General features: G+C 35.9%; 1 protein-coding gene across 1 annotated transcript in view; it reads right to left on the bottom strand.

Annotated features, from left to right (window-relative positions):
* Positions 1-25,644, bottom strand: part of AK9 (adenylate kinase 9) — a 197,616-nt gene that overhangs the window by 88,186 nt on the left and 83,786 nt on the right. The window contains exons 16-19 of the mRNA XM_023206014.2: positions 23,911-23,994; positions 22,243-22,391; positions 4,868-5,024; positions 4,075-4,189 (exon numbers count right to left, since the gene is read on the bottom strand). Coding sequence (XP_023061782.2) covers positions 4,075-4,189; positions 4,868-5,024; positions 22,243-22,391; positions 23,911-23,994 — 505 coding nt within the window. The remainder of the gene's footprint in view (positions 1-4,074; positions 4,190-4,867; positions 5,025-22,242; positions 22,392-23,910; positions 23,995-25,644) is intronic.

Below are 25,644 nucleotides of genomic sequence, written 5' to 3'. Positions count from 1 at the left end.
AGTCAATGCCTGGCTTCAAAGCTTTAAGGACAGGCTGACCCTCTTATTAAGGGCTTGTGCAGCTAGTGAAGCCAATGCTCATTTCTCAGTCCAAAAATCCTAGGCCCCCTAATAACTATGCTAAATCTACTCTGCCTGTGCTCTACAAATAGAACAAAGCCTAGATGACAGTACATCTGTTTACAGCATGCTTTACTGAGTATTTTATCTGCTGTTGAGATCTACTGCTTAGAAAAAAAGATTAATTTCAAAATATTACCGCTCATTGACAATGCACATAGTCATCCAAGAGCTCTGATAAAGACATACAAGAAGGCCGGGCGCGGTGGCTCACGCCTGTAATCCCAGCACTTTGGGAGGCCGAGGCGGGCGGATCACAAGGTCAGGAGATCGAGACCATCCTGGCTAACATGGTGAAACCCTGTCTCTACTAAAAATGCAAAAAAAAATCAGCCGGGCTTGGCGGCGGGTACCTGTAGTCCCAGCTACTTGGGAGGCTGAGGCAGGAGAATGGCGGGAACCCGGGAGGCGGAGCTTGCAGTGAGCCGAGATCACGCCACTGCACTCCAGACTGGGCGACTGAGCAAGACTCTGTCTCAAAAAAAAAAAAAAAAAAAAAGACATACAAGAAGAATGAATGTTTTCATGCCTGCTAATGCAACATCCATACTGCAGCCCATGGATCAAAGAGTAATTTTGACTTTTAAGTCTAATTATTAAGAAACACATTTCATAAGACTACAGCTGTCATAGATAGTGATTCCTCTAATGGATCTGGGCAAAGTAAATTGAAAACCTTCTGGAAAGGATTTACCATTCTAGTTGCCATTAAGAACATTCATGATTTGTGGGAGGAGGTCAAAATATCCGCATTAACAGGAATTTGGAAGAAGGTGATTCCAACCCTCATGGATTACTTTAATAAGTTCAGGACTTTAATGAAGGAAGTAACTGCAGAGGTAGTGAAAATAGGAAGAGAATTAGAATTAGAAGTGAAGCCTAAATTGCTGCAATCTCATGATCAAGCTTGAACAGATGAAGAGTTCTTCTCATGGACGAGAAAAGAAACTGGTTTCTTGAGATGGAATCTATTCTTGGTGAAGATGCTGTGAACATTGTCGAAATTACAACAAAAAATTTAGAATACTACATAAACTTGGTTGATAAAGTAGTTGTGGGTTTGAGAGGATTGACTCCAATTTTGAAAGAAGTTCTACTGTGGGTAAAATGCTAGCAAACAACATTATATACCACAGAAAAATATTTTGGGAAAGAAAGAGTAATAAACAGATGCAACAAACTTCATCGTTGTCTTAGTTGAAGAAATTTCCATAGCCACTCCAACCTTTGGCAACCACTACCCTCATTGGTCAGCAGCCATCAACACTGAGGCAAAACCTTCCACCAGCAAAATGATTGACTCACTGAAGGCTCAGATGATCGTCACCATGTTCTTTTAAAGCATTTTAAAATTAAGGTATATACATTTTTAGACATAATGCTATTGCACACTTAATAGATGACAATATTGTGTAAGCATAACTTTTATATGCACTGGGAAGCAAAAAGCTCGTGTGACTTGCTTTACTGTGGTGGCCTAGAACCAAACCTGCAATATCTCCAAGCTATGCCTGTACCTCAGATGGGGCTCTTTGTGATATCTTCCTTATCCAAATCCTGGATCAAGTATGTTGCTGCTGAGAATCTAAGACCTGAACAGAATAAGGAAGAATTTTGCTGCCAGTTCTTAGAAATTTCTGTAAATCACTTGGATAGAAGATCCAAAGACTAACAATATGAGAGAAATTATCTCGTCATTTGACTGGCACATTTGGAAACTGATGCTGGAGAAGTTTTAAAATTTAGCATGTCTTTAGATATTTGATCAAGATGCAGTTCTTAATCCTGTTAAGTTCCTCTTTTTTCTAACCAACCTATAAGGCCTTAAAAGTGAATGTCTGACAGTTTTTTAAAAACCATCTTAGATTTTATTTTCTGAAGTATAAAGGAAAAAAGTTTGTTTTGAAAAACTCATGTTGAAAATTAAAAATCAACATATAAAAACATAGAAAAAGCCTGCTTCAATCTGGGAAAGTGAAATTAAGAAGTTTATAAAGATATAAAAATTTAGAATCAAAAGAAGTAAAGATTGATTATAAAAATAACTTAGAGCATTCCATATGGTAAAAGAGGTGAAGGCAGAATTGAGAGAAAGTGGACAAGATATCTTTTCCTTTTTTAAAAAAGTTAAAGGTATACATATTTTTAATATATTTAAAATGTAGCAGATCTCCAGTCTAGAAATCACATCAACTTTGTTTTACTCTTATGTTGAGATATCCATCTGTTCTCAAAGATTGGACTATTTCTCACTCACTGGAAAAAGATTAAGTAATTCCTTAATTATCAACAGATTATAACTGATCTGTAGATTGAGTATAGCTGATTGTAGCTAATTAGTAGATTTGTAACAAAAGTTTTAAAAGCTAAAAGGGAATATAAGTAAATTTGCAATTATTGTCTGAATTAAAGTAGTGTTTGGTCAATATACCACATAATAATTTTATTAACTAATTTAACTGAATCATACATATTTTTGTGTTAAATTTCTAAAGGAGTGACTAGCTTAAATGAATAATGAACACAAAAAAGTAAAATCCTCTGACACACATATCAGTTAAACCACTCTCTACCTCTGTTAATTACCTACCTCCCAGCTTCTTCATTTCTAAGGTTTAAAGAGCCCTCCTAAGTCTCAGCTCAAATAGCTAATATTTGAAAGGGAAAAGGAAGCAGAATTTAAGAAAGCCATAGGTGCCATCATCAATAGTAGGAGGTTCCATGGATTTACATAGAAAAATTTAATTCTTAAATGTCTAGGCCTTTATTACTTTGAATAGTAGAAATCCTAGTGGACAAATTAAAATGTAAAGTATTTAAAGAGAATTTTTTAGTAAGGAAGAACGATTAGCAAACTAAGTCATTGTTTCTTTTAATATTTTATTCTCCAATCTGAAGGACTTATAGTTTATTAAAGTTTAGTATTGACCCCTGCCATGAACAGATAACTGTGCGGTCACATTTTATTTATTTATTTTTATTTATTTTATTATTATTTTTTATTTTTTTATTATTATACTTTAAGTTCTAGGGTACATGTGCATAACGTGCAGGTTTGTTATATATGTATACTTGTGCCATGTTGGTGTGCTGCACCCATCAATTCGTCAGCACCCAACAATTCGTCATTTATATCAGGTATAACTCCCAATGCAATCCCTCCCCCCTCCCCCCTCCCCCCATGATAGGCCCCGGTTTGTGATGTTCCCCTTCCCGAGTCCAAGTGATCTCATTGTTCAGTTCCCACCTAGGAGTGAGAACATGCGATGTTTGGTTTTCTGTTCTTGTGATAGTTTGCTAAGAATGATGGTTTCCAGCTACATCCATGACCCTACAAAGGATGCAAACTCATCCTTTTTTATGGCTGCATAGTATTCCATGGTGTATATGTACCACATTTTCTTAATCCAGTCTGTCACTGATGGACATTTGGGTAGATTCCAATTTTAAAAAGTCATTCATTATACCCAGATTAGAGAATAAGCCCTCAATGTTAAACCTGTCAAACATAAATAATTAGCCTATTCTTTCCATATGTAGAACTTAGTCAGGCTTTGGATTTTAGTCATGTCACACAAGTATTATATATTTTCATTTGCTTCTTATCATATTGTTTCTTCAATTTGTAAATGCTAGTTAACAAAATTAAGTCACAGATAAATATCATAACAATATATATATCTTACCCATGCTGATTTTTAAAATAGGGTCTTTTAAGAGCAGATGCTTGATTTAGAACAAGTTTGATATGGGCTGTGAAAACATCCACAACTGTGTGCTTTAGAGATTCTGTAAGTATTTGTGAAATCGCTGCTTTTCTTAAAATTAACTAGAATCAGATCAAGTAAATAATCATGTCTATATTAAATATATTCTATAAGTATAATTGCAAGAAGATATTTAACTGCTATAACAGATACATTAATCTGTTTTATCATTCTAGGCAGATTTTACCTTGCTGCTTCTTCCTCTTTTTTTTTCTTTTGTAGTTCTTCTAATAATCTTTCTAAAATCTTAGAGTCAATTTCAGATTTATTCTGTAAATATATTCTATTAAATAAACATTTTCCTGAAATACAGATAAAGAGACTAATATTACTTTTGTAGCTTATAAAATACAGTGAGATATATTTTGAAGATTAACACAAACATTATTTCTGCCTATATCTAAATATATTTTCCTTTAAGCATGTATCTAGAGTCCAGATTCTTTAAAATATTAATAGATCATCTTATATTCTCTTTAAAAAGGTATATATGAGTACAGTATAAATAAATAAAACATGAAAAGAGGTAATATATTATATTTTTCCTCTGGAAATTCCCATTTTGAATATCTTACTTTAAGAGGCAAACAGAACAATTAAAATTTAGCTCTGCTAAATTTAAAAAAAAAACTCATTTTTCCTACTTGAGGTTAAGAAGAACTAACACTTAGTCTTTGCCCTCAGTCTTATATGTTATTCATTTAGAAGTTATAGCTTCTAATTGTGTGTGTGTGCGCTAAACTGTAAGCTTTAAAGAACAATTACAATGGCCAGCTAGAACATTCAGCCATCCGGCACTTATTCCTGGCCACCTTCTCAGTATATGGAAGCCTCATTTTGTGTACCTCTAGTTCCTGCAGAGATTGCTGGGGTGGGTATTTCTATCTAGGAAGAGTGGAGAGTTGTCCATTCTATATTTAACCAAAAATATCAATAATAAAAACTTCACTTTCAAATTTACATAATAAATATTTACCAACCATTGTTTTCTGTATCTGATAAATAGATGACCAAATCAGGTATAATTCCTTTCTTGATTAAGACCATCCACAATTCTTTTACAATAGGGCAGTTGTCCACAATCCAGCCTCCATATTTTGGGGCACCAGGAAACCTATCCTTGTTTTCTTCCATTACCTGTGAAAAATTGTACACTGATATTACTATCATAGCTTGACAAGTCAAGGGTGCTACCTTGATATGTAATTTCTGTGGATCTTAAACAAATATCTTTTGAGTTCTTCTTTCAAAAGGAAAAAAAGGGTGACAATTTTTAGACATAAACTTAATTTTAAAGCAATAAAATCATAAGTTTAAAAAGTTAAGAATGGAGGCTGGGCGTGCAGTGGTGCATGTCTGTAGTATCAGCTAAACAGGAGGCTGAGGCAGGAAGATTGCTTGAGCCCAGGCATTTGAGGTTGCAGTAAGCTATAATTGTGCCACTGCACCAGTGTCAGACCCTGTCTCTAATGAAACAAAAATAACAAAAGTTAACAATGGGAAGAAAAACCTTTGTGGAATAAATATAATAATACATTTTTGCTATATATTACTCAGAGTACAGATAGCGATTCAAAAGGTCTGGGGTGTGGCCCTAGAGTCTACATTTCTAACATGATGACGATGCCTGGACCACTCTAAGTAGAAAGTTCCTGGTCCAGCTTGCTTTTTCAGTGACAACACCCTTAACTTCTCTTCTGCTTTCATTTCTCAACGTGAGAGCTAAAAGGTACTGAGATGGTTCCTACTAATGGCAGTAGGAAGCATAGAGTCAAAAACAACAAAACAAACCTTGCAGGTGCTTACACAATTCTGCTAAATTCTTGTCTTCCTGCTTCTCTCCAATAGCAATAGTTTCAACACATATTTGAAAATTAGTAATGTGTATCTATGAAAACATCGATTCTGAAAGCTTCAAACAAGTTTGGGGACCATTAGGTAATCACAAAATATTAGAAGCCAAAGGGGGAAGAGATGTCAAGAGGGCCAATATTACCCTCTTGACAGGACTATGCAGAATTTAAAATTATCTGCTTTTTGATTTTTTTTAGATGAGGTCTTGCTATGTTGCCCAGGCTGGTCTAGAACTCCTGGGCTGAAGCACTCCTCCCGCTTCAGCTTCCCAAGTAGCTGGGACTACAGGCTTGCACCCCTATGTCCATCTTGCTTTTTGAATTATTATCTGAATGAGCAGTCTTTTAAAAAAGAATTTTAAGCACTTTGAAATGTTTAACATAAGAGAATTAGGGAAAAAGGAAAGCTATGAAGAAGACCTATCAATGGTTAATACAAATTTAACCATTCAAATTTGAAATTGTATTTTTGAAACAAATTTTCAAACAATTTTACAATGTTTAAATTGTTGTTTGAAACAAAACAACATTGAGATATAACTTATAATTTCTCCACCTCGTTCAACTTTATTTATTTTTTGTGTATATTCACAAGTTACAAGTGCAATTTTGCTGCATTGATATATTTCACTGTGAAGTCAGGGCTTTCAGTGCATCCATCACCAGAGCAAGGCACACTGCATCAGCCAAGCAAGCTCCCATCATCCACTGCTTTCCCACCCCTCTGATACTCTATCATCCATCATTCCATGTTCTGCTTCCATGTGTACACAGTGTTTAGCTCCCACTTGTGAGAACATGTGGTATTTGTCTTTCTGTGTCTGAGTTGTTTCACTTAAGATAATGGCCTCCAGTTCCATCCATGTTGCTGCAAAAGACATGATTTCATTCTTCACTAATGAACACTTAAGGTTGGTTCCACAGCATTGTTATTGTTAATAGCACTGCAATACGCATACTAGTGCAGGTGCCTTTTTGATAAAAAGGCTTCTTTTCCTTTGAGCAGATACTCAATAATGGGATTGTGGTTGAATGGTAGTCTTATTTATAGTTCTTTGAGAAATCTCTATATTATTTTCATAAAGGTGTACTAATTTACATTCCCATTAACAGTGTATAAATCATTTCCTTTTCTTTGCATCCTTGTCAACATCTGTTGTTTTTTTGACTTTTTAATAATAGCTTTTCTGACTGGTGTAAAATGCTATTTCATTGTGGTTTTAATGTGCATTTCTCTGATGATAGGTGATGTTGAGGACTTTTTTCATATGTTTGCTGGCAGCTTGTATGTCTTCTTCTCAGAAATGTCTGTTCATGTCCTTGGCCCACTTTTTAATGGCATTATTTGTTTTTCTCTTGTTGTTTGAGTTCCTTGTAGATTCTGGATATTAGCTCTTTGTCAGATGCATTGTTAGCAAATGTTTTCTTCCATTATGTAGATTCTCTGTTTACTCTATTGATTATTTCTTCAGAAACTTTTCATTTAATTACATCCCATTTGTCTATTTTTGTTTTTGTTGCATTTCCTTTTGAGGACTTAACTATAAATTATTTGCCTATACTAATGTCCAGAAGAGTTTTTCCTAGGTTCTCTTCTGGGATTTTTATAGTCTGATGTCTTACATTTAAGTTTTTAACCCATCTTAATTTTGTATCTGGTGAGAGATAGGGGTCCAGTTTCATTCTTCTGCATATGACTCTCCAATTTTCCCAGTACCATTTATTGAACAGTGTCCTTTCCACAGTGTATATGCTAGTTGACTTTGTCAAAGATCACTTGGTTGTAGGTATGTGGCTTTAGTTCTTGGTTCTCTATTCTTTTCTATCGATCTAAGTGTGTTTTTAAAATACCATTACCATGCTGTTTTGGTTACTATAGCCTTGTAGTATAATTTGAAGTCTGGCAATGTGGTTTCTCCAGCTGTATTCTTTTTGCTTAAGCTTACTTTGGCTATTGGGCTCTTTCTATTGTTCTGTATAAATTTCATTTTTTTTCCTAATTCTGTGAAGAATGACATTGGTAATTTTATAGGAATTGCCTTAAATCTGTAGATTGCTTTGGGTAGTATACTCATTTCAACAATATTTATTCCTCTGATCCATGAACATGGTATATTTTCCATTTATTTGTGTTATATATGGTTTCTTTCATCAGTATTTTGTAGTTCTCCTTGTAGAGATCTTTCACCTCCTTGGTTAAATGTATTCCTGGGTATTTTATTATTTTCATAGCCATTATAAATGGGATTGAGTTCTTGATTTGGTTCTCAGCATGATTGTTATTGGTGTAAACAAATGCTAATTTGCGTATGTTGATTTTGTATACTGAAATTTTACTGAAGTCATTTATCAAATCTAGGAGTCTTTTGAAGGAGTCTTTAGGGTTTTCTGGGTATAGAAACATATAATCAGTAGAGATTATTTGAGTTCCTCTTTTCCAATTTGGATGCCTTTTATTTCATTCTCTTACCTGATTGCTATAGCTAGGATTTCTAGGACTATATTGAACAGCAGTGGTGAAACTGGGTATCTTTGTCTTGTTCCAGTTATTAGGGGGAATGCTTTTAACTTTTCCTCATTCAGTATAATGTTGGCAGTGGGTTTGTTATATATGGGTTTTTTTTTATAATAGGGTTTTTATTATGAAGTGATGCTGGATTTTATTGAATGTTCTTCCTGCACCTATTGATGTTATCACATAGTTTTTTTGTTTTTAATTCTGTTTTTGTGGTGAATCACATTAATTGATTTGTGTATGTTGAACCAACCTTGCATCCCTGGAATAAAATCCACTTGATTATGCTGGATTTTCTTTGTGTATATGTTCCTGAATCTGGTTTGCTAGTATTTTATTGAGGACAACTGCATCTATGTTCATCAGGAATAATGGTCTACAGCTTTCTTTTTATGTTGTGTTCTTGTCTGGCTTTGGTATCAGAGTGATGCTGGCTTCATAGAATGAGTTAGGGAGGATTCCCTCCTCCTTGATGCTTTGGAACAGTTTTAGTAGAATTGGTAGCAGTTCTTCCTTTTATATCTAGCAGAATTTGGCTGTAAAACCATCTGGCCCTGGGCTTTTTTGTTGTTGTTATTGAGAGATTTTTAATCACTGATTCAATTCCACTACTCCTTATTGATCTGTCCAGGTTTTCTGTTTCTTCTAGTTAATCTTGGGAGGTTGTATATTTCTAAGAACTTACCCATTTCCTCTAGTTTTTCCAGCTTGTATGCATAGAGATGCTGATAGTCATTAGTGATCTTTCGTATTTCTGTTGCATCAGTTGTAATGACGCCTTATTATTTCTAATTTTGCTTATTTGAATGTTCTATTTTTCACTTATTATCTAGCTATCAATTTTGCTTATTTTTTCAGAGAACAAACTTTTAATTAATTATTTGTAATGTTTTTGGTCTCAATTTCATTTAGTTCTGCAAGCTTTTGATGTGGTTTGCTCTCGTTTTTCTAGTTCTCTGAGGTACAATGTTACATTGTTAATCTGAGATCTTTCTATCTTTTTGATGTAGGCTGTTAACACTGTAAAATTGCCTCTTAGCACTGTTTTTGCTGTACCTCAAATGCTTTTGGTATGTTGTGTCTATTTTCATCTGTTTCAAAACTTTAAAAAATTTCCACCTTAATTTCATCATTGATCCAACAATCATTCAGGAGCAGATTATTTAATTTCTATGCATTTGTATGGCTTTGAGAGTGCCTTTTGGTATTGATTTCTAGTTTTATTCCACTTTGGTCCAAGAAGGTACTTTATATGATTTCAATTTTTAAAATACTTTTGAGACTTGCCTTGTGGCCTTGCATGTGGTCATTTGAGAATGTTCCATAGGCAGATGAAAAGAATGAATATTCTACAGGTGTAGGGTAGACTGTTCTGTAAATGTCTGTTAGATCCATTTGGTCTAGAGTCCAGTTTAAGCCTAGAGTTTCTTTGTTGATTTTCTGCCTTAATGATCTGTCTAGTGCTGTCAGTACAGTACTGAAGTCCCCTACTATGATTGCATTGCCGTCTATCTCTTTTCTTAGGTCTAGTTGCATTTGTTTTATGAATCTTGGTGCTGTGGTGTTTGATGCATATATATCTAGAAATGGCATTTTTCTTGTTCAGTTGATCCTTTTATGATGATATAATGACCTTCTTTGTCTTTAACTATTGTTGATTTAATATCTGTTTTATCTGATGTAGTATAGCTACTACTATTTGCTTTTGGTTTTCATTTGTGTGGAATATCTTTATCCATCCCTTTACTTTGACTCTGTAAATGTATTTACCTGTTAGGTGGGTTTCTCGTATGTAGCACATGGTTGGGTTTATTTAAAAAATCCATTCCATCAGCCAATATCTTTTAAGTGGAGCATTTAGCCCATTTATGTTTAATATTAGTATTACATGTAATATTGATAGCCTGTTGTCAAAATGCTAATTATTACCTACTTGCTTTGCAGTCTCAATTGTGTTATTGCATTATAAGACCTGTAAAGAGGTCTTATACTTGCAAAGAGTTTAATACTTTCACGTGTTTTTATGATGCTGAATATCACCCTTTTGCCTTTATGTTTAGAATTCCCTTGAGCATTTGTTGTAGGTACAGTCTAGTAGTGATGAATTCCCTTATTGTTTGCTTGTCTGGTAAAGACTATTTCTCCTTCATTTATAAAACTTAGCTTAGCAGGATATAAAATTCTTGCCTGGCATTTTTTAAAACCCTTTTCCCATTTAGAAAAAAAAAACCTGCAGTTCACTGCCAGCACTCATTTGATTTTATATAAATGAACTCTTTGAGGCTGAAGCAAATCTGACTGATTTTCAATGTGAAAATAAAGTATAAAAACTGGTCTTGGAGTTATTTCTTAACAGAACTAATGTCAGAATCATCTGAATCATCAGAACGTCTATTTCAGAAAAATTGGATTCATGAAATGAATCTTTGGCCAAAAACTGTTTGAGAATGATGTTAACATCACATGTAGGAATGCTACGTTTTCTAGGATTTGACATTTTCAGCAATTGAGAATTATTATATTTTGTAAATGGAAATATCACTACTAAAAACAGAATACTATAAAAAGAATGATGTCTTTTATTTCCAAAGTTGCTATACTAGAGCAATAAAATAATAATAAAAGCGAGGTGTTTCATGGCAAAGTTATCTCAGGGTAAACACTGCAGCTGCAATTGCCACCAGTGAGTATTCTAGGGGCAAATGGGAAAAGGATTAAAGAAGACCAAAAATAGGACTCTAATATCTTCTGGCTCGTAAGGTTTCTGGTGAGAAGTCTGTTGTTAGTTTAATGAGATTTCTTTTATAAGTGATTAGATACTTCTCTCTTTCTGCTTTTAGGATTTTTTTTTTTCCTTCACATTGACATTAGATAGTCTGATGACTATATGCCTTGGTGAGGTACTTCTTGCACTCTATCTTACCATAGTTTTATGATCTTCTTACATCTGGCTGTCCAGATCTCTGACAAAATTAAGGAAGTTTTCTTAAATTATTTCCTCAAATAGGTTTTCCACACTTTTTACTTTTTCTTCTTCTTCCTCTGGAATACCTATAACTAGTAGGTTGGGACACGACATATAATCCCATATTTCTGGAAGAGTTTATTAGTTTTTTTTTTTTTAATTTTTGTCTAACTGGGTTAATTCAGAAGCCTTGTCTTGCAGCTCTGAGATTGTTTCTTCTGCTTGTGCTGGCCTATTGTTAAAGCTTTCAACTGTATTTTGCAATTCCTTCAATAAATTTTTCATTTCTACAATTTAGAAAAATCTATCTCATCTTTCAAATCCTAAATTGTTTTTCTGATTTCTTTGTGTATGTTTTCAACATTCTCTTGGATTGCATTGAGTTTCTTTAAAACCTAAACCAGGAAAAGTCAAGTCCCTGAATAGACAAATAACAAGTTCTGAAATTGAGGCAGTAATTAATAGCCTACCAACCAAAAAAAGTCAAGGATCAGAAGGATTCACAGCTGAATTCTACCAGGGGTACAAAGAGGAGCTGGTACCATTCCTTCTGAAACTATTCCAAACAATAGAAAAAGAGGGACTCCTTCCTAACTCATTTTACTAGGCCAGCATCATCCTGATACCAAAACCTGGCAGGGATGCAACAACAACAATAAAATTTCAGGCCAATATCTCTGATGAACATTTATGCAAAAATCCTCAATAAAATACTGGCAAACCAAATCTAGCAGCACATCAAAAAGCTTATCCACCACGATCAGGTTGGCTTCATCCCTGGTATGCAAGGCTGGTTCAACAAACGCAAATCAATAAACGTAATCCATCACATAAACAGAACCAAAGACAAAAACCATATGATTATCTTAATAGATGCAGAAAAGGCCTTTGATAAAATTCAACCCCCTGTCATGCTAAAAACTCTCAATAAACCAGGTATTGATGGAACATATCTCAAAATAATAAGAACTATTTATATCAAACTCATAGCCAATATCATACCAAATGGGCAAAAGCTGGAAGCATTCCCTTTCAAAACTGGCACAAGACAAGGATGCCCTCTCTCAACACTCCTATTCAACATAGTATTAGAAGTTCTGGCCAGGATAATCAGGCAAGAGAAAGAAACAAATGGTATTCAAATAGGAAGAGAGGAAGTCAAATTTTCTCTCTTTGCAGATGACATGATTGTATATTTAGAAGACCCCATCGTCTCAGCCCAAAATCTCCTTAGGCTGATAAGCAAATTCAGCCAAATGTCGGGATACAAAATCAGTGTGCAAAAGTCGCAAGCATTCCTATGCACCAATAATAGACAAACAGAGAGCCAAATCATGAGTTAACTCTCATTTACAATTGCTACAAAGTGCATAAAATACCTAGGAATACAACTTATGAGGGATGTGAAGGACCTCTTCAAGGAGAACTACAAACCACTGTTCAAGGAAATAAGAGAGGACACAAACAAATGGAAAAACATTCCATGCTCATGGATAGGAAGAATCAAATTGTGAAAATGGCCATACTGCCCAAAGTAATTTATGGATTCAATCTATCCTCATCAAGCTACCACTGACATTCTTCACAGAATTAGAAAAAACTACATTAAATTACCTATGGAACCAAAAAAGAGCTCGTACAGCCAAGACAATCCTAAGCAATAAGAACCAAGCTGGAGGCATCACATTTCCTGACCTCAAACTACACTACAAGACTACAGTAATCAAAACAGAATGGTACTGGTACCAAAACAGATATATAGACCAATGGAACAGAACAGAGCCCTCAAAAATAACACCACACATCTACAACCGTCTGATCTTTGACAAACCTGACCAAACAAGCAACGGGGAAAGGATTCCCTGTTTAATAAATGCTATTTGGAAAACTGGTGAGCCATATGCAGAAAACTGAAACTGAACCCCTTCCTTTCTCCTTATACAGAAATTAACTCAAGATGAATTAAAGACTTAAACATAAGACCTAAAACCATAAAAACTCTAGAAGAAAACCTAAGTGATACCATTCAAGACACAGGCATGTGCAAAGACTTCATGACAAAAACACCAAAAGCAATTGCAATAATAGCCAAAATTGACAAATAGGATCTAATTAAATTAAAGAGCTTCTGCACAGCAAAAGAAACTATCATCAGAGTGAACAGGCAACCTATAGAATGGGAGAAAATTTTTGCAATCTATCCATCTGACAAAGGGCTAATATCCAGAATCTACAAGAAACTTAAACAAATTTAAAAGAAAAAAACAAACAACCCCATCAAAAAGTGGGCAAAGGATATGAACAGACACTTCTCAAAAGAAGATATTTATGTGGCCAACAAACATCTGAAAAAAAGCTCATCATCACTGGTCATTAGAGAAACGCAAATCAAAACCACAATGAGATACCATCTTACTCCAGTTAGAATGGTGATCATTAGAAAGTCAGGAAACAACAGATGTTGGAGAGGATGTTGAGAAATAGGAATACTTTTACACTGTTGGTGGGAGTGTAAATTAGTTCAACCATTGTGGAAGACAGTGTGGCGATTCCTCAAGGATCTAGACCTAGAAATACCATTTGACCCAGCCATCCCATTACTGGGTATATACCCAAAAGATTATTAATCATTTTACTATAAAGACATATGCACATGTATGTTTATTGTGGCACTATTCACAATACCACAACACAATACTTGGAACCAACCCAAATGCCCATCAATGATAGACTGGATAAAGAAAATATGGCACATATACACCATGGAATACTATGCAGCCATAAAAAAGGATGAGTTCATCTCCTGTGCAGGGACATGGATGAAGCTGGAAACCATCATTCTCAGCAAACTAACACAGGAACAGAAAACCAAACACCACATGTTCTCACTCATAAGTGAGAGTTGAACTATGAGAACACATGGACACAGGGAGGGGAACATCACACAACAGAGCCTATTGGGGGGTAGGGGACTATGGGAGGGATAGCTTTAGGAGAAATACCTAATGTAGATGACAGGTTGATGGGTGCAGCAAACCACCATGGCACATGTATACCTATGTAACAAACGTGCATGTTCTGCACATGTATCCCAGAACTTAAAGTATAATTAAAAAAAAAAAAGAAAAATAAATAAATAAAATAAAAATGAAAAAAAAATCTATTTCTATTGGGTATTGCAGCTCAACCTCTGAGCCAACAGGCGGCACCTGCAGATAAGAGCTGGCTGCAGCCAATGCAGATGGGTATATGCTTGATCTTTGTTTATCATGAGAAGCTCTCTGTTGCCTCAGGCAATGGGCTGTCAGGTGGAGGGCACAGTGGTCTGAGTTTCCCCCTCAGCCCTGGAGAGGAGACCAAGCTGAGTGAGGCCTAACTGGGCCGACCCACCTACATGTCTTCCAATGGCAGGTACCAGCACCAGCTCCAAAAGGGGATCTGGGCATAGTCACCAAGTACCCACACATGTGCCAGGGCATGGAGTGGAGAAACGTCTGCTGCCCCAAGTTCTCTGCCTGGGAAAGGAGGGGCAGCCTAAACTCCTTATCCTTATCCTTAGGGCAGCCTAAGCTCCTCATTTGGAGGACCTAGAAGAATGGATGCTCCAAATGCCTGGAGATATGTCCTGGCATGAAGTGGAAAGGATGCTGCTGCACCAAGATGTCTGCACCTGAAGGGAGGGGTGGCTCAGACTCCTAATTCAGCCTAGCAGGTGTGCCTAATGCTTAGAAATATGACAGGCATGAAGTGAAGAGAGTGCCACTGCAATGAAATCTGCGAACACGAAGGGAGGGGTGGCTAAGGCTTTTAAACAAAGTGAGTGGGTTGTATAACACATCTTCTTTATCCAGTCTTCCATGGATGGACACTTAGGTTGATTCCATATCACTGCTATTCTTAATAGAGCTGCGATAAACATATGAGTGCAGTTATCTTTTTGAGATAATGATTTCTTTTCCTTTGGGTAGATACTACCCAAAGTAGTGGGATTGCTAGATCGTATTGTAGTTCTATTTTTAGTTCTTCATTCAACCTTTTTTTTTGAAATAAAATTTAATGGTTTTATAGTATTTTATGAAAAAAACCTTAATTTGTTTAATCGGCTCTTACTGTTAAATATTTATGCCATTTGTAATTTTACTATAACACTGTGATGAAAATCTTTATATATAAAATCTTTATTTTACTAACATGGTGTTTTACAACATCTGTGAATCTTTGTCCAAATATTATATATTTCTTCAGATTAGATTCCTGACATGACTTCAGGTCAAAGGGAATGAAAGAGTAAACATTTTAAAGCCTTTTCATACACATTGCCACATTGCTGCCAAAAGCATCTGTATCAATTTTCATACTTCCTAACAATGTTTGAAAGTGAGGCTATCAGTACAGCCTCACTAGTACTGATTGTCAAAAATCTTTGCCAATTAGATGAGAAATTGTATCTCATTCTTTTAATTTTTATTGAAACAAACATTAAAAATTTTCTTTAAAAATTTTTTTTATTGCAACCTCAATTCTTGCCTGCTTCGAAGAAATAATTCAACTGAGGGGTATAAAGCAGAAGAAGAGACTGAGGTAAGTTTCAGAGCAGAAGTGAAAGTTTATTAAAAAGCTTTAGAAGGGTAAGGAAAGAAAGGAAAGGAAAGAAAAAAAGGAAAGTACAACTTGGAAGAGGATCAAGTGGGCAACTTGAGAAACCCAGTGCCTAAAAATTTTCAATGAACCATTTGTATTTCTTCTTTGATAAAATCTGCTTATATCCCTTGCTTGCTTTTTGATCAGATACTAGATTCTCTACAGATTTCTAAGAAATTAATGTTATATTTATTATAAATACTTTCCCCAGCTTGTCCTTTGCCTTACATTTTTGACTTGCATAACTTTTTTATAGAGAGATGGTCATTATTAAATAGTCTATTGAGATTTGCTCTTACAAGTTCTTCCATTGCATTTGTGTCTGGAATTCTTGACCATTCCAAATCATTTCAATGTTAATACACTTTTTACTAGTCTAAATAAAATACCATTTTTACATTTAACTATTTAATATATATGGAATTTATTTTTATTTTGATAGAAAGTGAGAATCTAAATAGTTTCTTCCCAACAGTTAATTTTATCAACACCGTTAAATAATTCTTTCCTTTTGGATTGTGATGTAACCTTTGGCATATACTAAATTTTTATCCACACTGAAGTTTGTTTCTGTACCCTCTTTGTAGTTTTGTTGCTTCTGGTATGTTTATCAGGCCTATGTACCACTGTAGCATTAGAACATATTTTACTAGTTGGTAGAGTAAGTCTCCCTCTGTCATACTTCTTTGTCGAACTGTTCTAGTCTCAATTATTGGTTCTTCCAGATAAACTTTAGAGTCATGCTGTCAGTTTTGAAAAAAATTGATATTTTTATTAGAACTATATCAAATCTATAAATTAACTGAGAAAGATACTTTAATAAGATTTTGTCTTTACATATAAGAATTTATGTCTCTATTTATTGATCTTTGCTTTTGTTCACATTAAAAATTTTAATAATTCTATTCATGTGGATCCTTCATCTTTATTTCAAACTTAGTTATATTACATTTATGTTCTTGTCACATGTGGATTGTTAAAATTCTTTTGGCTACCTTATTTCTGAATGAAATTATTAGCTCATTGTTTTTTAGATTATATTTAAAAAATAAATAGTATCAACTGCAATAATGATTATATTTCTCCTCTATTCTAATAGTTATTCCTCTTATTATGTTTCAAGGCATTGTATAAAGCTAAAATTTCTATAAATCATTAAGAATGGGTGTGACAGCAGATGGGCATGGTGGCAAGTAGTCCCAGCTTCTTGAGAGGCTGAGGTGGGAGGATCACTTGAGCCCAGGAGTTTGAGACCAGTCTGGGCAACGCAGCAAGGCTCCATCTCCCAAAAAAAATGAGTGTCATAGGAATATCATTGTCTTGTTTCTGACTTTAAGGTTATATGGTCTGCAGTCTGAAGCCAAACTCATTTGTCATGTTAATAAGGTATTCTGCTATCTTTAATGTGACAAGATAATTTATTGAGATACTCATCTGAATTTTTTCTTGCTATGTTTTTTTCATCCCCACTCTGAGAAGGGAACCAGGACCTCCAAGCTCCTTTTTTGGAGAAGTTTGTGTGGCAGAGCTGAATGCATTAGATGTCTTTCTGATTTCAGTTTATCCCACATGATTCTGATTAAATGGAAAAAGGTCAAATACTGAGCAATTTTGGAGTAAGAAAGAGAGAAATGAAATATGATGGGCATCTCCCATGGCTTTAGGAAAAGAGGTGGCTTGAAAGGAGAGGTGCTACTGTTGTTGAAGTAGCCCAAGTTGCTCAAGTTCAGAAACATTCAAAGCTAAGGTGAGGAAAGGTTTGAGGAATGAGGACTTGGGTATCTGAAGATGCAAATTTTGGATGAATCGGCCACAAAGCTTTATTTTGGGAATGTATTGAGGTGATTCCTTAGTTGGGATAACTGTGGGGAGAAGGTGAAAACCTTCCCCATGATTTCATATTCTAAAGAATTCCAGAGTATGTGGCCAGGCAGAGGCGTGAGGAAGCTCTGAGGCTGGGGACTATGCCTGTTGGGGGAGTGGTGAGGACAAGGGCCCCGAGAAGCCTTTACATGTGGTCTATGTCCAGTCTGGCTGTCACCAGAGAGAATCATGGAAATGGGCTCTTAAGAGTTTGATCAAATAAAATTAAAGTGGCACTTCCTTTTGACAAAAATGGTATACATTTTTGTACATTACTCATTCTTCTATCCTCTTGTGATTTTAACTTAAAAGATTTACTTTTTCTGCATTTAAACATACTATTTCTGGATTCCCTTACTCTACACTATTTTATGTTTACTTTATATTTTATCACTTGTGAATAGATAGATAGATAGATAGATAGATAGATAGATAGATAGACAGATAGGAGACCGAGACTGGGGGAAGCAGAGGAAATAGGACATGACCCAGAGAGACGTAGGAAGCACAGAAAGACATAACGATGGTGCCAAGTATACAGATACAAAGGTGCCAAGTACATGGTGCCAAGTACACAGAAATGAACAACAGATAGGTACAGATGTTAGAGGGAAACCATGTAGACAGAGAGGCAGAGCAAATCATGTTAATGACACAGAAGGGTGCAGAGATAAGAGAACAGGCTGTGGTTAGATGTGCAGTTGGATAACAAGTCATGAGCTTCAACTGGAAAACACAGAGTGGCACGTTTGACACAAAAGGCCCATCTCCCTAGAGGTTGCTACTGTTTTTCTGTTAGGTACTGGGCAAGTACCTTTCATATAGTCAGTGTAACAGCTTCACTCAACAAAAGTGCTCAGAGCAGTAGAAGCAGAGAACACAGCTGCTGTAGAGTAAGGTCCCATGTCCCTCTGCCTCTGCTTCCCTTGGGTGCTCTGTAGCTGGTCAAGGCAGGAGAACAGGGAGAAGTGCGAATGGTTTGGTATGAACGAAATAATTTCTGTGCATTCTCCATGGCAAGGGAGTGACTCTTCTCTTCCTTTGGTAGAAACAATATCTATCATTATTTCTACATTTTTAAGGCTTTAAAATACTGTTAAACTATAATTCTAAGAAATTCTTTAAAAAATGCTTAACTGATCCATTTGCAAGTAAAATATAACCTATTTGCTTTCCCTGGACTGGATCATACATTAGGTCCAAGTGCATCAGTCATATCTATTCTACACATGGGCTGTGAGCTTCAGACAGAAACCAGAATTTAATGGGAGGCACAATTTTTAAAATGGGATAAAAAATGGTTGCAGCAACAATCAGAAAATAAAATAAAACACTAATATCATTTATAGCAGCATCAAAATACACCAAATGCCTAAAAATAAACCTAATGAGAGATGTTGAAGACCTTTACCTTGAAAATTACAGAACAATGCTGGGAAAAATTAAAGAAGACCTACATTAATTATAGTCAGTCTTCTGTATCCATGGCTCTGCATCTGTGCATTCAACCAACCACAGATATAAAATATTTGGGAAAAAAAGGATGGTCACGTCTGTACTAAACATGTGCAGACTTGTTTTTCTCGTCATTATTCCCTGACCAATATAGTGTAAACAACTATTTACATACCATATACATTGTATTAGGCATTATAAGTAATCTAAAGATGATTTAAAGTATATGGAAGGATGTGCATAGGTTATATGCAAATACCATGCCATTTTATACAAGGAACTTGAACATTCATGGATTTTGGTATCTGTGAGGGTCATGGAAATAATCCACTGAGGATATCCACTGAGGGTACTGAGGGATGGCTGTACAAATATTTTATGTTCATGGATTATAAGACTCAATATTGTAAAGATGATAGTCTTAGTCAAATTTATCTAATAGATACAATGCAACCTAATCAAAATGCCTGCAGAGGGGTGTGTGTGTGTGTGTGTGTGAAAATTGAGTAGCTGATTCTAAAATTTATGTGGAAGTAAAAAGGACCTACAATAGCTAAGATAATCTTAAAGAAGTAAGCAGAAGAAAACATAATGTATGACACAGAGAAGGATGCAATGACAGGAGAAACAGGGTGTTGAAGAATTCACTCCCTCAGATGTCATGATTTATTATAAAGCTACAGCAGGGCCAGGCATGGTGGATCATGCCTGTAATCCCAGCACTTTGGGAGGCCAAGGTAGGTGGATCACTTGAGGTCAGGAGTTCTAGATCACACTGGCCAACATGGGGAAATTCCATCTTTACTAAAAAAATACAAATAATTAGCCAGGCATGGTGGCGTACACCTACAGTCCCAGGTACTCAGGAGGCTGAGGCAGGAGAATCGCTTGAACCCATGAGGTGGAGGTTGCAGTGAGCTGAGATTGCACCCTGCACTCCAGCCTGGGTGATAGAGCGAGACTCTGGCTCAAAAAAAAAAAAAAAAAAACAAAAAAAAAACCCCAAAAAACTACAGTAGTTAAGACATGTGGCTCTGGCACAGACAAATAGACTAATGGAATAGAACAAAGAGTCTATAAAGGGACTACATATATATGGCCACTTGATACATGATAGTGGAGAAAGGATGGTCTTTTCAATAAGTGGTGTTAGAGCAACTAGTTATCCATCTTGAAAAAAAATACAACTTGACCACATTGTGGTAAATGATTAGTGATGTTAAGTACCTTTTTTATATGTATATTGGCCATTTGAATATTGTTTTTGATACACAAAAATTAGTTTCAAATGGACTGTAGATCCAAATATGAAAGATAAAGCAAGGTTTCCAGAAGAAAACCTAGGAGAATATCTTCCTGACTTTGGGTAGGCAAATATTTCTGAAACAGAACATGAAAAGCACTAACTGTGAAAGAAAAAATTAATAAATTTGATTTCAATAAAATTAACTCCTATTATTCAAGACAGAAGATATTTGTAAAGATCACTGCAAAATATCCAACAAAGAATCATACTCAGAATACACAAACGAAACATGAATCAAAAAAGAGACAATCCAATTTAAAAAATAAAAACAAAACCTCCAAAACCCCAAAACAATATGGGCATACGACTTGTACAGGCCTATCTCAAAGGAGCATATCTCTAGCTGCTTATGAAAAATAGTTCTCGTAATCATAAAGATCATAGAACTGATGATGGGTAAAACTGTCTCCTCCACATGTCTCTGTGGTCTTTTGAGAAATGACAACCTGATATGAGCTTGGGAGTTAAAATCTCATATGATTTAAATGGTCCCAGAGCTATAGTTTACCATCTAATACTATAAATATTCCTGTATCAGAAGTGTAGGACTCCTTGTGGATTTATATCCTCCAGAATAAACTCTGAAGAGAATGGAGAAAAATTTCACTCAAGAGCAAATATGGTAATTCCACACTCCCAAACATGTCTGTCACTTGCAGATCTCCTCTGCGATGGTTTCTCTTACCTCCCAGGCAGAGATGATGGCTCTGACCTTTATGGAATTCCTACACCTTATACACATCTATTTGCCTCTAGCACATGATAACTCAGCTATTGGTTTACATGTCAGTTCAGTCTTCCCTACCTGACAGATAGCTCCTTAAAGGAAAGGGCTGTGTTTAATCCATCTTCAGATTCCTGGTATCTAACACAGTATGAGGCAGATAGTAGGTACTCATAATATTTCTGAAGGACTAAATGGATGATAGAACAACCAGAAGACAGACGTGCAGAAAACTTTGAAAGGTCTATATGGGAAGCTCAAAGGGAGCCATGGGAATCTGAGAGTCAGAGAGGCTGGTAGAGCCTGGGGCTTGAGGAAACCACCCAATGTGTTACAAAAAGGTTCCATACTCTAACATCATATATATTTTCTTCACATAGTAATTTTAAGCTAAATCACAGAGATATACAGAAGTTCATCGAGGGCTGAAAAGATTAGTTCTGCTTTTGATTTTGCTCTGAATGTTTACTTAAGATCTTTGTACAAAACAGACCCACATGAATATCCTGTTCTTTATAAACAAACAATGGTCCTTCTGACCTGCCATTGATAGATAGCATTTGAGGATTATTTTCCCCTTTAGACTGGAACAGCACATGTGTGTCCACTCATCTCCCCTATGAACACATGTTCAAGTTGGTTGGATGAAACTAATTAACCATGGAGCAAAATTTGTCTTGGCTTATAATTAATCAGTTCATAGATGAAACATACAACTTTGGTATCTAGTACCAATATGCATCATCTTTTAACTGAACTGAATCAAAGGCAATAAAATTTAATGAATAATTAATTTCAAAGCATAAAGTTATATTACATAATTTTGTTTATAATTGAAAATTTACCAAAGAGCATCAGTAGTTGTTCACTGGGGTACTTCGCACTTAACAATGCTGACTACACAATGTACATGAATTTGAAGTCTACAAATTTCAACACCATAAGACTCTAAAATAATTATACACATACTAGATTAACATTTTCTCAGTAATAGTTAAGTCACTGATAAGAATTACCCGGCTAGATTTTTTACCTCTCCAAGGACTTCCTGTAAGATTTCAGCATATTTTTCATATGGCTGTTCAAAGTTCATATCCTGTGACATTTTTATCGTCTTCTCAATCATGGACACAACCTCTGGATGATCTGCAGTTACCTCTTCTATCGAGTCTTCTGTTGGGGCTAAAGTAAAATAAGCTGATAAATTAATGCCATTAATAATGTTAGTGGACAATACTACTTGCGATAAAACATGATTGATAATATCTGACACAAGAAAGTATTATTTTTGTGTCACTGCAGCACATGTTGGAAGGAGGGAGAAATAAGACTCTGGAGAGGAAATGTTAAGTCAGGAATCACAGCACCACAAACTCTCAGAGAAGTGACTTAAAGCCAGTGCAGCAGAATGAAAGTGAGAGGCTGGAATAAAGTCATGTCTGGCAGGAGTCAAAACCAGGGAAGAAATGTAGGGGCCAGAGGATTCCAGCAGTCAAGTGAAAACACAAGCATCTAGGGAATGAGTCAAAAAACAAGATGAATACTTCCAGTTACTGGCACGAGACTACAAGGGACAGTAAGGGGACAAGAGGTAGGCAAGTTGGAGGGGATGGAGAAAAGGTGGCATAGGCTGGTGTTTCAAGTGTTACACTTGATTCTTGTCCTCTTTGGTGCTGAAGTGTGTCCTTGCCCAGCTGAGTTGGCTCTCAGGCTGATCATGATGTAAATCTTTGTTTATCTGCTACTCTAATGAGATAGGAGTTTGGCAGTTTCACCTGACTCCTGCATTTGCAGGAGTTTGAATTCTGCATTTGCAGTCAAGCTTCTGAGCCTCTGCCTCAGGGTTCCATCTGTCAGGGTCTCTAGCGGGAGCCAGACTGATCCCAATCCAAAAAAAATCCCAAAGGGCCTTCAAAAGCAGTTGCCTGCTTCCTGACTGCCAGAGCAGAAAAGTTCCTGAAAAAAAGTTCCTGAAAAGTTCCTGAAAGCCAGAGCAGAAAAGTCAAGAACCCATGATCTTACTGCGCCCATGGGAGTGGGTACATAATGAAGCAGAAACAGCCAGGCAAAGATGCGAAATGTGCTAGAAGCCGCTAATTGTCCATCCAATATCCATTAGCCTCTTCCTTCATACAGCAACCCTCATTTTATCAAGGCTAGCAATGTGCCGAGCTGAAAAACTACATCTCTCAACTTCCCTTATAGCTTGGACAGCCAATAAGAGGCAAGCAGAGTTTGTGTGTGTGTGCACACGTGTGTGTGTGTGCACTTGCCTGCACATGTGCTTCTCACACTTGGCTGACTCAGCTAACTGCCAGTTTTTGTCCTTTGCTTTCCTTTTCCTTTCCCTTTCCAGTGTTCCTGCTAGGTACACTGATGTCATGGCTGGAGCTCCAGCAGCCATCTTGTGGCTTATTATAGCAGCTGTGTGCCAGGGATGGCAGAGCAGAAAGATAGACTGCCTGTCTTCCCAATATTCTTTTTCACCAAAACAACATATCATGTATTAGTTTTTCAATGTTCTTGCATGTCCAACTTTTCATAATAGAGTAGCCATTAAAATAGAGTACTTGGGTGTTAAACATTCTTTCATTTTTTTAACAAATCACACATTTCTTCTTCTAAATTCTGAGGGAACTACTTGTGTTTTTTTTTAGAACCACAATTATAAAAGAATAAAATTATGCAAATATTAATTTACCTGTATCTGAATACAACTTTACATCTTGACCAGCATCTTGAGAATGCCTTCTAAATGTGGAGGTTTCACCAGATTCTTTTCCATCTGTGAATAAAACATTGTGAATTCCTAAAGAACGGTATTAAAAAAAAAAAGTAGGTGACTCCCAAAGAAGATTGTAATATAAACCTAGGGAACCAGGACTCACATTCCCAATTTTTAATTAAAATAAAAACCATAACATTTAAATGGGTCAATATATCTAGCAGCAGATAATGAAGGTAATAACCTTTAACAAAACCAGGAGTAATTTCAGTTTATTATAATGCCAATGGATCTAAACAGAAAAAACAATCAACAGTGCCCTTCCTGAGACAACTAACACCCTCTTGACCCCTGGAGGTCAAGGCTGTGCTTACTTCAGAGACATGGGGCAGAAGAATGACTTTTTACCCATGGATACTGGCAATATTGGCATCCTTCCAGCAGTAGATAGAGGTACTGCTGCCTGCTTCTAACCTGGACTGCCTCCCCCAAAGACAGAGCAGACAGTCTCGGGGTGGGGCTTTCTTTGTGGATTGGAGTTGGGAACTCCACAGCAGCAAAGATGAGGCTGTCAGTTGCCACCTGATGGTCAAAAATTTAATGTACAGGGGGTGGGGTCCTTCTTCTGTGAAGACTGTGTGTGTTAAGGGAGGAGGAGTGCCATACACGAGTTTCTGACAGTGCCCCATTCAATTCTTACTAGGCTTTAAATAAACAGCAAGGAAGCACATCTGTCTGAATTAGTAGGAGAAACTAAAAAAATCAGCTCTATATCATTTAACAAAACAAATCACAGATGCACTTTAAAACAATAAAAAACCACAATATAAGTTTATATATATCAATTTATACAAATATATATTTATATAAAATTTATACAAATATATATGTAAAGCTATTATTTATATATGTCCTCTCAATTATTTATATATAAAAATTTCTTCCTCTCAGACATTTATATAATTATATATATTACATATTATAAATTGAAAATTTATATAATTATATATGATATAATCAATTCTCTCACTTAGACATTTATATATAATAATAATCAATCTATCCTCTCAGACATTTAATATATATATATAAACGTCTGATTGAGAGGAAGACTGTTCAAGCCTAAAAGTGAAGGAAGAAAGCAATAAAGAGAAAATAATGATTTGACTGCAAAAATGTGAAAAATACCTTTACTTCAAAAACAGCAAGCTGACTTAGAAGACAAACCACTCAATTTGTAAAATACATGAAAAATAAGAGACTAATATAGAAAGTTTATACAGAGACTATATAATTGATATAACCATTTAGAAAAACGGGCAAAAGACAAAAATAGTCACCTCAAGAAAGAAGAAATATAAATGGTTAACAAATATGAATATAAATTTCTGAAGCAAAAATTAAAACAACAGAAAATACTGAGGAAGTTTCCAGGATCTGGCTGGCAGGCGCTTTGTCTTGCCTTCGCCACAGTAGGCTCTTCCTGTTAGTCTCTGCTACTACTTCTTGGCTCTGGGAGGCCCAGGTGGCTCTGCAGCAGCCTCTGCCACCCTGTGACCTGCGGGTATTGGGACATCCCTAGCTGACGCCAGGACACCCAGGAAGCCGAGGAATGGACTCCATGGCTTTTGAGGATGTGGCTGTGAACTTTACCCAGGAGGAATGGGCTTTGCTAGATTCTTCTCAGAAGAATCTCTACAGAGAAGTGAT

The sequence above is a fragment of the Piliocolobus tephrosceles genome, chromosome 5, assembly GCF_002776525.5.
Source record: "Piliocolobus tephrosceles isolate RC106 chromosome 5, ASM277652v3, whole genome shotgun sequence".
Taxonomy (NCBI): Eukaryota; Metazoa; Chordata; class Mammalia; order Primates; family Cercopithecidae; genus Piliocolobus; species Piliocolobus tephrosceles.
The sequence above is the reverse complement of the archived record's forward strand: the minus strand, read 5'-3'. Positions and strand labels throughout refer to the sequence as shown.